General features: G+C 36.8%; 1 protein-coding gene across 4 annotated transcripts in view; it reads right to left on the bottom strand.

Annotated features, from left to right (window-relative positions):
• Positions 1 to 7,591: 7,591 nt before the first annotated feature.
• Positions 7,592 to 12,489, bottom strand: part of map3k15 (mitogen-activated protein kinase kinase kinase 15) — a 41,849-nt gene continuing 36,951 nt past the window's right edge. For all 4 annotated transcript variants that reach the window (XM_079806509.1, XM_079806508.1, XM_079806510.1 and 1 more), the window contains one exon: positions 7,592 to 9,789. In XM_079806509.1, coding sequence (XP_079662635.1) covers positions 9,693 to 9,789 — 97 coding nt within the window. In that variant the 3' untranslated portion in view covers positions 7,592 to 9,692. The remainder of the gene's footprint in view (positions 9,790 to 12,489) is intronic.

Below are 12,489 nucleotides of genomic sequence, written 5' to 3'. Positions count from 1 at the left end.
GGTGGATATGAGCAGTTGTTTTGCGTCAACTATATGAGCGATTGCCATATGCCAGTCAATTATAATGAAAACCTGTTTAATAGTGAGCAAAATTTCCTCCTACAGTAATTCCCTAAACACTATCCTCATTAACCACTTCATTTGGATAGCTGAGGATCGAATATGAGCTCATACACAAACACAAGATGATTTCATTTCACTGAAAAGTTGTTTACACATTGGTCCCTCTCATTTACAACTGTGTTCAATCTAATGTGTGCACAACTTAAATTAGAATGTCACAAAAGAACCAGGCTTTCCGCATTTCTGACTCGTTTTACATTTGATTTGGAATGACAACAGCAAATCATCAATTCATTCATATTTTATCTCAGAGGTATGACACATTTTTTATCCCCGGTCTTAAAGTAAAGTTATCCTTAAAATGAAACACTGTCATCTAATTACCCTCATGTTCCAAAGCGTCACATTCCAAACACATATGGCTTATAATCCACCATGGAACAAATAAATTACATACCAATAATCTGTACATACATCCTATTTTCCATACAGTGACACCATCTCTTAAATTCAAAGAAAGCCAAAACAACATGCAATCATAAAAACATGACATGTGCACGAAGGCTTCCAAGTCATATGATACCATCGTGTGAGGCCTAGGCGGAAATTTAAGCTATTTTTTTCTGAAAGAAATTCCTGTACAGTTGGCTGTTAAATCAAGACCCACTGTGAGAACAAATCACTATATTATAGTACTTTTTTATTGAACAGACTGCGGTTGTAAAAGAAAAACGACATTATGACTGGATGGAATTACGTTGAACTTGACTTAATTTTTTTGTTGTCTAATGCCAATGAATAGTTGGGATGCTAACGATTAGTTTTATCTTCATTTAGATTGAGAAATGAAAAACAGATCAACTGAAGATTTTCAAATTTGATTCATTTTCCAAAGCATGACGTTTTTCCAGAGAGCAGTTGAGAATGAATATATGCAAAATTATGCAAAAAGTATATTTGTGTCACTGACATAAAACAAACAAACACCAAAGGGATACCTGATACTTTCCTTAAAGGGATAGTTCACCCCAAAATGAAAATTCCGTCATCATTTTCTCACCCTCATGTTGTTCCAAACCTGTATGAGTTTCTTCTGTTAAGCACAAAAGAAGACATTTTGAAAAATGTTGGTAACCAGACAGTTGATGGACCCCATTGACTTCCATAGTAGGGAAGCAAAATGTGTAATACTAATATAGCTGCAAGCAGCAATACCGGGGCCAAGCGCAAAGAAGAAGACAAGACATGCCAAAATGGCTGGGAGTGTCAGATAAACGGCAGCAATGAGCAATTAAACGCATTAAGATGATTTTAGCCAAAAAGGTTTAAAAATGCATTGTAGTCTGTGGGAATTTCATGTTTTGTTCTATTATAGCGCCACCAAGAGGCACAATCCTACAATTTGTTATATGCGTCTTCAGAGTGAGCCCATATATGTGTGTGTCAACTTTGGTGAAAATATCTAATTTCGTTTTGGAGTTATAGACATTTATATGAAAAAACACATAAAAAATGACTGACACCTGACTTTGATTGGATTTTACTACCCCTTCATATCAATATTTTGAAATTTGGGTATTAGCGTTTTGCTATCGGCCTATGTTTCCGAAATTCTGACGCTGGTTTCGTCTCGATCGGATTAGCGGTTTCGAAAAAATCAGCTAATGTTTTTTAAGCGCTAAATTACCACGCTGCATAAACCATACACCGAAACCTGGCAAGTCTGGTATCGTGGGGCTCGGCAAGGATTCAGGAGACAAAAAAGGTTACCCCCATGAAAATAAGTCAATCAGAGCCAAAGTTATCAGCGTTTGAAAAATTATTATCCAGTAGGCGGCACTGTTTTCGAAACTTCTTGGGCTCCTTCAGGGCAGCGTGCTGATGACCCATACCGATTTTCGTAACAATCCGTTCATGTGTTCATAAAATACAGCATTTTAGATGCTAATTCACATAATTCAAAATGGCCGACATGGTAAAATTGGATATCAGTCGACTCGGCATGACGTCCCAAATCTAACATGACCACCTTTATGATTTTTGGCCAAAGGGTTCAGAAGTTGTAAGCAAAAAAAAAAAATGTTTCATCTCCAGACCAGTAGATGGCGCTGCACTGAAACGCTGCTTGTTGCCTCAGGTCATGCTTGTGATGACATGTACCAAGTTTTGTTTGAATACGATAAAGCGTTGCGGAGATATAGCCTTAAGTGTATTTTCACAACCGCTACGTAAAATTTGTTTACGTGTTTATAGAAAACGATTTGATGAATCAACTTGAATTGCAAGGTTTTTTTGTCAGCATGGTCTGAAGATGATCTGGTTCAATTTTCGTGCAAATCGGACGAACCGTCTAGGACAAGTTCGCAAAAGAAGGTTTTTATGAAAATTTTCATGGCGGAAAATTACGTCATAGGGTGCATAGAATTTTATTTCTAGCCCTTAGGGTTCAAACGTTATTAGCATAGCATGAGTGCAACTTTGGACAGGTGGTGGCACTAGAGAGATTGAGTTAGAGACTACAAATTTGCTATGGTGACATTTCAGACTGTCCTCTATCAGTGTGCCAAATTTTACAACTTTTTACCATAAGGTTCTATGGGCTGCCATAGACACAAGAGCAGAAGAAGAAGAAGAAGAAGAAGAAGAAGAAGAAGAAGAAATGGAAGAATAATAATAAGAAGAAGAACGCCAACCGATACAATAGTTGCATTCGCACCTTTGGTGCTTGGCCCCTAATTAAAGTCAGTGGTTTGGAACAAAATGAGGGCGAGTAAATGATAACAATTTTCATTTTTGGGTGAACAAACCCTTTAAGTTTATATTATACAGAACAGGAAATCTTACAATAACAATGTTTTCGGTCCTTATAAAAAATCTGACATTTCATAAAATTTTATAGTCTTTTTTTAAACTCTTTTATATTTATTGCATGTCTTTCTATTTTAAGAATGTTCCCAGTGATTTGATTGCAACATTTCCTATAGCTTAGTTTCCAAACTATGCCAAATATTTGAAGGCTGTCAAATTACTTTATCTAATAACTTTCGTCATTACATTTTACGCAGTAACTCAGTTGCACGTCTGAACTTTATCCACCTGAAGAGTTTTGCAATTCAGAGAAGCATGTTGGCAAAAATAGTCATAAGCAAATATAAAAAAACAATGTATCTCCGGACCAGTAGATGGCGCTGCGCTGAAACGCTGCATGTTGCCTCAGGTCATGCTTGTGATGACATGTACCAAGTTTTGTTTGAATACGATAAAGCGTTGCGGAGATAAAATGAGGGCGAGTAAATGATAACAATTTTCATTTTTGGGTGAACAAACCCTTTAAGTTTATATTATGCAGAACAGGAAATCTTACAATAACAATGTTTTCGGTCCTTATAAAAAATCAGATGTTTCATTTAATTTTATAGTCTTTTTTTAAACTCTTTTATATTTATTGATTTTTAAATGCATGTCTTTCTATTTCAAGAATGTTCCCAGTGATTTGATTGCAACGTTTTCCATAGCTTAGTTTCCAAACTATGCCAAATATTTGAAGGCCGTCAAATTACTTTATCTAATAACTTTCGTCATTACATTTTACAGAAAAACAATTTGCTGTTCAGACATTGCAGTAACTCAGTTGCACGTCTGAACTTTATCCACCTGAAGAGTTTTGCAATTCAGAGAAGCACAGCCTGAATATCCAGTTTAAAAATCATTTTGTCAGAGAAAGGCATCATCTATCATCACATCACTTTCAGCGCACACAGTTGAGAAATAATTTAAATATAGCTCAGACGGAACATTGGCACTCGAGCACCGTTCCCACACAACAGTTCAGCATGAGATGCTTTAACGTTGAAACATGACAGATTAGATATAAAACAAAAGAATAAGAATGTGTGAATCAAGACACTGATTCATTGCATCTTCAGGTCATGGTATCTGCTCTGTATCAGACTACATGAAGGCTGAATTAACCTGAATACAAACAACTACAGACACAACAGGTCTCATTATTCTTAAGAAATAGGATACATGTTTGTGGACCGTCAATGGCGGTTTAAGAAAGCCAGAGGGGTTTGCTTTCTGCAAGACTGGTCTTGCACATATTTTTATAAAAAATGAAAGTTGAGCGACGGTTGATGTACAGGTAAGTATCATCATTGTCTCATGGTAACTGACGTTGTAACTGAATGTTATGATGAGATTACTTTTATTTAAAGGGCTAGTTCACCCAAAAATGAAATTTTTGTCATTAATTATGGGTTTGGAACGACATTCGGGTAAGAGCTTCGTACATCTTCGGAACACGAAGATATTTTTGATTAAATCTGAGAGCTCTCTGACCCCTCCATAGTCAGCAATATAATTAACACTTTTTTTCAGAAAGGTAGTAAAAACATTGTTAAAATAGTCCATGTGACTACAGTGGTTCAACCTTAATTCTATGAAGCGACGTGAATACTTTTTGTGCGCAAAAAACAAACAAAAATAACGACTTTATTCAACAATTTCTTCTAGCCTGTGTCAGACTCTTACATTTTACTCTTAGAAGAAATTGTTGAATAAAGTCGTTATTTTTGCACACAAAAAAGTGTTAATTCAGTGGTTCTCAAACCTGTCCTGGGGACCCCTTACCACTGCACATTTTGGCTGCGTCCGAAAACCTAGGCAGCTGCCCCGCTGCCTTATCAGACAATGGCTTGTAAGGCAGCGTTTGTGCATGAAGGCACCTCACGAAACTGGCTTATTAGGCAGTGTAACAGTTTAATGATCTACAGCAAAATAGAGAGAGCTTTAGTGAGAACTTAACAAATATTTAATAACTACATTAGTAATTACTCGCTAGAAATGACATCAGAAGTAGAAAATGTTGGTAAAAAAAAAAACTTACATTTACACACAAACTGACCAGCGAATGCAACTTTCGGACGCCATCTTTTTTTTCCAGCTCAACTGTCACAGAATGGAAAGCACAGGATTGTGGGATAGCAAAGGCAGTGAAGGATACAAATATGCTGCATTTTCCAGGTTTCGGACGCAGCCTTTATGTCTCCCTCATCAGACACACCCAATTCAAGTATTGCAGGCTCTACTAATGAGCTGATGAGTTGATTCAGGTGTGTTAGATGAGGGAGACGTGCAAAATGTGCCCTGGTGGGGGGTCCCCAGGACAGGTTTGAGAACCACTGAATTAAATAGCTGTCTATGGAGGGGTCAGAAAGCTCTCAGATTTCCTTCAAAATATCTTCATTTGTGTTCTGAAGATGAATGAAGGTCTTATGGGTTTGTAACTGCATAAGGGTGAGTACTGAATGACAGAATTTTCATTTTTGGGTGAACTTACCCTTTAAAGGAACACAAAATAGGCTAATTTTCCAAGTCCCTTAGAGTTAAACAGTTGAGTTTTACCGTTTTTGAATCCATTCAGCCGATCTCTGTATCTGCTGGTAGCACTTTTAGCATAGCTTACCATACACCATTGAATCGGATTAGACCATTAGCATCGCGCTCAAAAATGACCAAAGACTTTGAATATTTTTCCCATTTAAAACTTGACTCTTCTGTAGTTACATCGTGTACCAAGACCGACGGAAAATGAAAAGTTGTGATTTTCTAGCCGATATGGCTAGGAACTATTCTCTCATTCCTGCGTAATAATCAAGGAACTTTGCTGCCGTCCGATGGGTGCAGCGGCGTAATGATATTACACGGCGCCTGAAAGTAGTCCCGAGCCAACTTCCAATGTGACCGGCACGAAGTTTGTACCAACGAAAAACAAGGAACGAAAGAATCAGTGGTTAGCTGCGCTGAACATGGATATCAAAACACCGGTAGATTCAATCAAGAAGCATTTTGGCATTTTGGACCAGATGACTATTTGGAAAATATGGACAGTGTTACCCGTACCTCGGTACGGCGTCTAAAGGATATTGCCATCCTAACAATATTCAAAGGACAGACAGGACCAAGTGTATCCACCTATGGCTGTAAGTATAACATGATTATTTTTAGTTAGCTTGAATAACCAGATTGAAAAAGCACTGTTGTTGTCTTTAGCTACCTGTGAAATGTAATCACTGAGTGTGGGGGTTTGCTCGACCATTTGGTTTATACAGTATATAACGTTGTTGTAGAGTTCTGGGGCCTCATTTATAAACGTTGCGTACGCACAAAAGAAGGTGTACACCGCTCTCTACGCAGTAATTGGTATTTATAAAAAGCAAACTTGACGGGAAAATGTGCGGTCCTTCACGCAAGCTCTGACCCAGGCGTACGCACAAAAATGGGTGAAAGGAGAAATGGCGACACCATCGGCAGATGGAAGAAACACGTGAAAGTGTGTGAAACTGTAGACCGTTGTGTAAAAGAAATGGCTATGCCTCTCATAAATAACATGAAGACTTCACAAAGCAAGTCTTACAATTAACAGCCTACACGAACACCCGTTTGATCGATCTGCAGTGTAGCCTACAACAAACAAAATCAAACGAAAATTACAACAGAAATGCAAATTAACACATATTTGCAAAAAGAAAAGTGAAATATGTTCTGCAATAATATTGGCATATTATGCATTGCAATTCATCCTCATAAATATGGTAAACAACGAAATAGCTAATGTACAAAAATGATATTCTCTTCAATGTGTCCGTCTGGCGGAGCAGATATAGATGCAATTAGATAGATAGATAGATAGATTGATTAAAGGTCCTGTTCTTCGTGATCCCATTTTTCAAACTTTAGTTAGTGTGTAATGTTGCTGTTAGAGCATTTATAATACCTGTAAAATTATAAAGCTCAAAGTTCAATGCCAAGCGAGATATTTTATTTAACAGAAGTTCCCTTTCAAAGCCTACAGCGAACGGCTGGTTAGGACTACATCCTGGTATTTCCTGCTTTAATTACGTCAGTAGAGCAGTATGTCGACTAACCTCCGCCCACAAGAACACGCGAAAAAGGGGGCGTAGTCTTGTTGCTCCCGCGTGGAGAATAGGAAGTGTTGCGTTCGGTTGCGTTCGTATAGTTTGTTTGTTGCCATGTCGTCGAGACGCTGTTATTTTCATCCCGGAGTCAAGTCACCTTTGTTTGGCTTTCCCAGGGACGCTGTACTTCGAGATCATTGAGCGCATGCATCCCCGTTATGGTGAGAGGCGTGACCTTTCCGGTAACGTGCGCTCTGCGTGCCCTAAGCTGCTGTCGAATCACAACACGGGAACCGCTGGCACAATCAGAGCTCGTTACGTATTTCTGAAGGAGGGACTTCATAGAACAGGGAAATCTTTCAAGCCGTTTTGAGGACAGTGAAAACAGCGGTATACAGATAAGTAAATTGTGTGAAAAATACTGTTTTTTTTACACGCGAAACATGAACACATGTTATATTGCACACTGTAAACACAATCAAAGCTTCAAAAAAAACACGAAAAACGGGACCTTTAATTGTCCACTGGGGAAAGTTGTTTTCATAGTAAAATTTCTTCATCAGCTACGGAATTATGGTATTCATGCATATGCCTTTAGTTTTATTTTTGATAAAATAACGTATGACTCAACCATTAAGAAAGCTGCAAGACATTACATTTGCACTGAATTATTTCCCATTTCCACGTAGATGATAACCGACATCTGTAGCTTGTCAGATTCAATTAAATGGATGGAAATATGGCTGATCTTGCGCTCTTAGAAGATGTGGCAAATGGAAGGATTCGGAGTGAACGCATCTTCAGACAGCAAGAAGACACACTCTGGCGATAGAGCGCTAGACGCTTTTTTGCCTCGACTTTGATGTCCGACCATTTCTTTTTTATTTCGGCCACGGTCCGAGGTTGTGAGGCTACAGCATTTACGGCGTCTGCAACCTTTTGCCACTCAAGTGCCTTTTTGGCATTAGTAATGCCCACACTGTGCCCTCCAAAACAACATTTTTCTCCTCTTTTCCACCTCGCCAACGTTAACTTCTACTTCAAATTGAGTGAAGTTACGTTTTTTTAATTTCCTCTCTGTGTTTGCCATGATTTCGCAATCGATGAATATTAACTTGTGGGCGTTTCACGGACTATGTATGGGCAACTATGGGCGTGACATGAAGCCGCAAAAGCTGCGCTACATTTAGAATTGATTGTGATTTATTAAGGGAAAACTGCGTAGGATGTGCGTGCGCACAGTTTTATAAATCTGAATATTTCTGTGCGTACGCACGTCCTATGTTTCATCCGTACGCCACTTCTGACGCAAATCCTACGCAAAGTTTTATAAATGAGGCCCCTGATGAGGTAGTGTATAGTTGGATTAAAATAAACGTGTGGAATTGTCGGTATTGTTTATCTACAGTTTCTATGGTACAAAATACGGAGCGTGCGCAGGGTTTTTCTTGCATTGAAAATTATTTGGCGGCCGAATTATTTGTCCCGCCAAAGCCTTATTTGATTGGTTATTGTGATTAATGATTGATGTAGATGAATGCTGCGCTTGTGACAGAGAGAACGAGCAGAGAGCCCTTCCCTGCGCACACTCTCTCAGTCTTCAAAATAAGCACCGTCTTAGCTTTCTCATATTTCACATATTACTGTTCTAGATCTGCCCCAAAGTAAATATCTTCTGAATCGTCTCTCACAAATGTCTCAATGGTTACAAGGCACGCTCCCTGTGCAAGCAGGTTGTCACGTTGGTTATGTTGATGGAAGTTAGCTGCGTAATATTATTGCGCCGCTGCACAAGTTCCTTGATTATTACGGAGGAATGAGAGAATAGTTCCTAGCCATATCGGCCTAGAAAATCACAACTTTTCATTTTCCGTCGGTCTTGGTACACGACAAAAAGAGTAAACATTTAAATAGGAAAAATATTGAAAGTATTTGGTCATTTTTGAGCGCGATGCTAATGGTCTAATCCGATTCAATGATGTATGCTAAGCTATGGTAAAAGTGCTACCGCCAGATGCAGAGATCGGCTGAATGGATTAAAAAACGGTAAAACTCAACTGTTCAACTCTAAGGCACTTGGAAAATTAGACTATTTTCAAAAAAAGTGGAGTGTTCCTTTAAGTATTTATCTACATACTTGGGTAATAACATCCAAACTTAATAAAATACATCTAAAAGAGGCTCCTTAGCCCTGGTCCGAGAGGTCTGTGGTCATTTTTGTCCATATTCAGTCCCTCAAAAAAGTAAGTTGCGTCATATTTTAGAATAAACAACACATTTTCCAGACTTGTACACTAAAACAAATAGAAACCTAAATACATTTTTAAATGGCATGATCTGAAGTCCTACATTAAGTAGGTAACACCCTCTCCTCAGCTGTTCTAGGCCCATTCCCAAGTCACTTGGGTCATTTCGTTACAGGCAACACCTCTCTGTAAAAGGCGGAAAGTACAGTCTTTCCTAGATTGAGCCGCTTCATCCGCATGGGTTTTCCTATTGAAATTCAATGGAAATTAGATGTAAATCTTGGAGAGGCTGAAAACATATACAAAAAATACCACAAAAACATTAGGTCATAGCTGAAAGACAAGTAAACGTGTCCAACCGGGAGAGAGCATGACATAATTACAAGTCTCTCGTTATAGGGATGTGTGAGGAGGATGCATTATGCTGGCTCAGGTGTCCATTATCAGCAACTTCCTGCTGCTTTCATCCTTCTGAATTTCCCTCGTCATTATTGACCTTTCGAAGTCCTTTATTTCGGTGTCTCTGAATGGCTTTCCAGATACGACACAGAACTCCTCCCCTATGGTGTGCACAAACACAAAATACAAATAAAAAACATGCAATGGCAGATTCTGTTACTTGTAGATTTTAAATGAATAAATGAACGAAAGAACGGACCGTTCAAATGTTTGGGGTTTCCACAAACACACTAAAAACCACGAATAAGTGTTTTCAACATTGATAATAAGAAATATTTTTTAAGCAGTAAATCAGCATATTCGAATGATTTCTGAAGGATCATGCGACACTGAAGACAGGAGTAATGACTAGAGAAAATGTAAAATTACATTTGAAAATGTATTCAAATAGAAAACTGTTATTGTATAGTGTAATAATATTTCACAATATTACTGTTTTTACTGTATCTTTGATCACATTAAATACAGCCTTAGTGAGCATAATAGACTTCTTTCAAGAACATTAAAAACTGTGTATATAGATATTATATTTATTATAAACACACACAATATATATGCATGCTGTCAAATCGTTTACATGGTATATGTGTGTACTGTGTATAATTATTATATATATATATATAAACACACACACACACACACACACACACACGCGCATGTATATATTTACAAAGAAAAAGTTATATATATATATATACACAGTATACACGTGCAAATATTATTTACATATATATGCATGTGTATGTATTAAAATACACATAATAATGATATACAGTACTACATATATTATGCATTTATTATCCAAAATAAATGCAAAATATATGTGGTACTGTATATAATTATTATGTATATTTCAATACACACACGTGCATATATATATATATATATATATTTAAATAATATTTGCACGTGTATACTGTATATATATATATATATATATATATATATATATATATATATATATATATATATATATATATATATATATATATATATATATATATATATATATATATATATATATATATATATATATATATATATATATATATATATATATAGTATACACGTGCAAATATTATTTAAATATATATATATATATATATATATATATATATATATATATATATATATATACACAGTGAGGAAAATAAGTATTTGAACACCCTGCTATTTTGCAAGTTCTCCCACTTAGAAATCATGGAGGGGTCTGAAATTGTCATCGCAATGAAATCACAATGTATGATTTTTTAACTATTTATTTGTATGATACAGCTGCAAATAATTATTTGAACACCTGAGAAAATCAATGTTAATATTTGGTACAGTAGCCTTTGTTTGCAATTACAGAGGTCAAACGTTTCCTGTAGTTTTTCACCAGGTTTGCACACACTGCAGGAGGGATTTTGGCCCACTCCTCCACACAGATCTTCTCTAGATCAGTCAGGTTTCTGGCCTGTCACTGAGAAACACGGAGTTTGAGCTCCCTCCAAAGATTCTCTATTGGGTTTAGGCAGTGGTGTAGTGGTGCCTGGAGAAGTGGGTATACTCTTAATTAATGCCCCCCATTTTTTTTTAAGTGGCCCAGTAATAGATGAACATCCTGTGTTATAAACAGTGACATGTAAGACTAGTCTTGCATATTTAGTTCACCCGAAAATGAGCCAGTAGTATTTGCACATTGTCTCTTGACTTTTGCTGCTTGACTTCACGGAGTAAGGATCACTATGACATTAATATTAGCCACAGAGGAGGTGCAGATTTTGCCATCAATACTGGCATACAGACAATAGAGACAACTACATAATTATACATTTTGACTATTCTTTATTCTAGGGGTTTTCAAAACCTGTCAAACAACTATTCTCTCACCTTGCAAGTAGTCTCTGCCAGTAGTTTATTTTGTGAACTATCTCTTGGAATGGCATTTGCAACAGATAGTGTAGGCCTGAGTGTGCCAACATTATAAGTTTAAGTTGCAATTTGCAAATATTACTGGTCCTATGCAGGCCTAATGAATGAATATAAGATATATTCAAGATGAGGCAAGCATGGTGTCAGAGATTAATTTTTTTTTTTTTTAATATCATCATCTTTCAAAGAATTCAACAATATATTCAAAACAATATGTTAAACTATTATACAGGGTTTGACATTAACTTTTTTGCTCAGCAGTCACTGTGGCACGTGGTTTTCCAAAGTTACTAGCCACTCAGCATTTTCACTGGCCACAATTTTGCTGTTTGGAAATTACATTTTATATGATTTAAGTTGACTTTGGCATGCTTAAACTACATGATTTTGAGTCATTTTACTTGATTTAGAAGATTTAAAACCTTTTCAAACTTTCAAATGCAGAGTGACCACCCAAATCAAGACTACATTGCATATCAGCTGGTATGTGCAGGTGGGCAAGGGATGGACAATATGAGCATAGGCTAATATGAGAAATTTAATATGATATGAGTTATTTTTTAGGCTATATAAAATAACAAAGAAGCAAATTACAGCCTAAATAATAAAAAAAAATTTAAAAAAAAATTTCCGGTTTATTTAATATGTATACATTTATTTAACACCTGTAGTTGTTTGATTAAAATGACAGACAGGTATTTAATTGGGCTGCTGAATAAATCGACGTAATATTCTGACACATATCCAGTTATTACCCACCTGTTTACGTACACTTAAGCCATAACCGACTGTGTTCTTGTGAGAGAGGCTACTCCACACGATGGACATTTTGACATCTGTGTGCGTGTGTATTTGACCATTCAGGCGCAAGGAGAACTGATCGCGCG

Source organism: Gobio gobio (genome assembly GCF_949357685.1).
Source record: "Gobio gobio genome assembly, chromosome: 23".
Classification (NCBI taxonomy): Eukaryota; Metazoa; Chordata; class Actinopteri; order Cypriniformes; family Gobionidae; genus Gobio; species Gobio gobio.
Note: the sequence above shows the minus strand (reverse complement) of the source record. Positions and strands in the feature narration are given on the sequence as shown.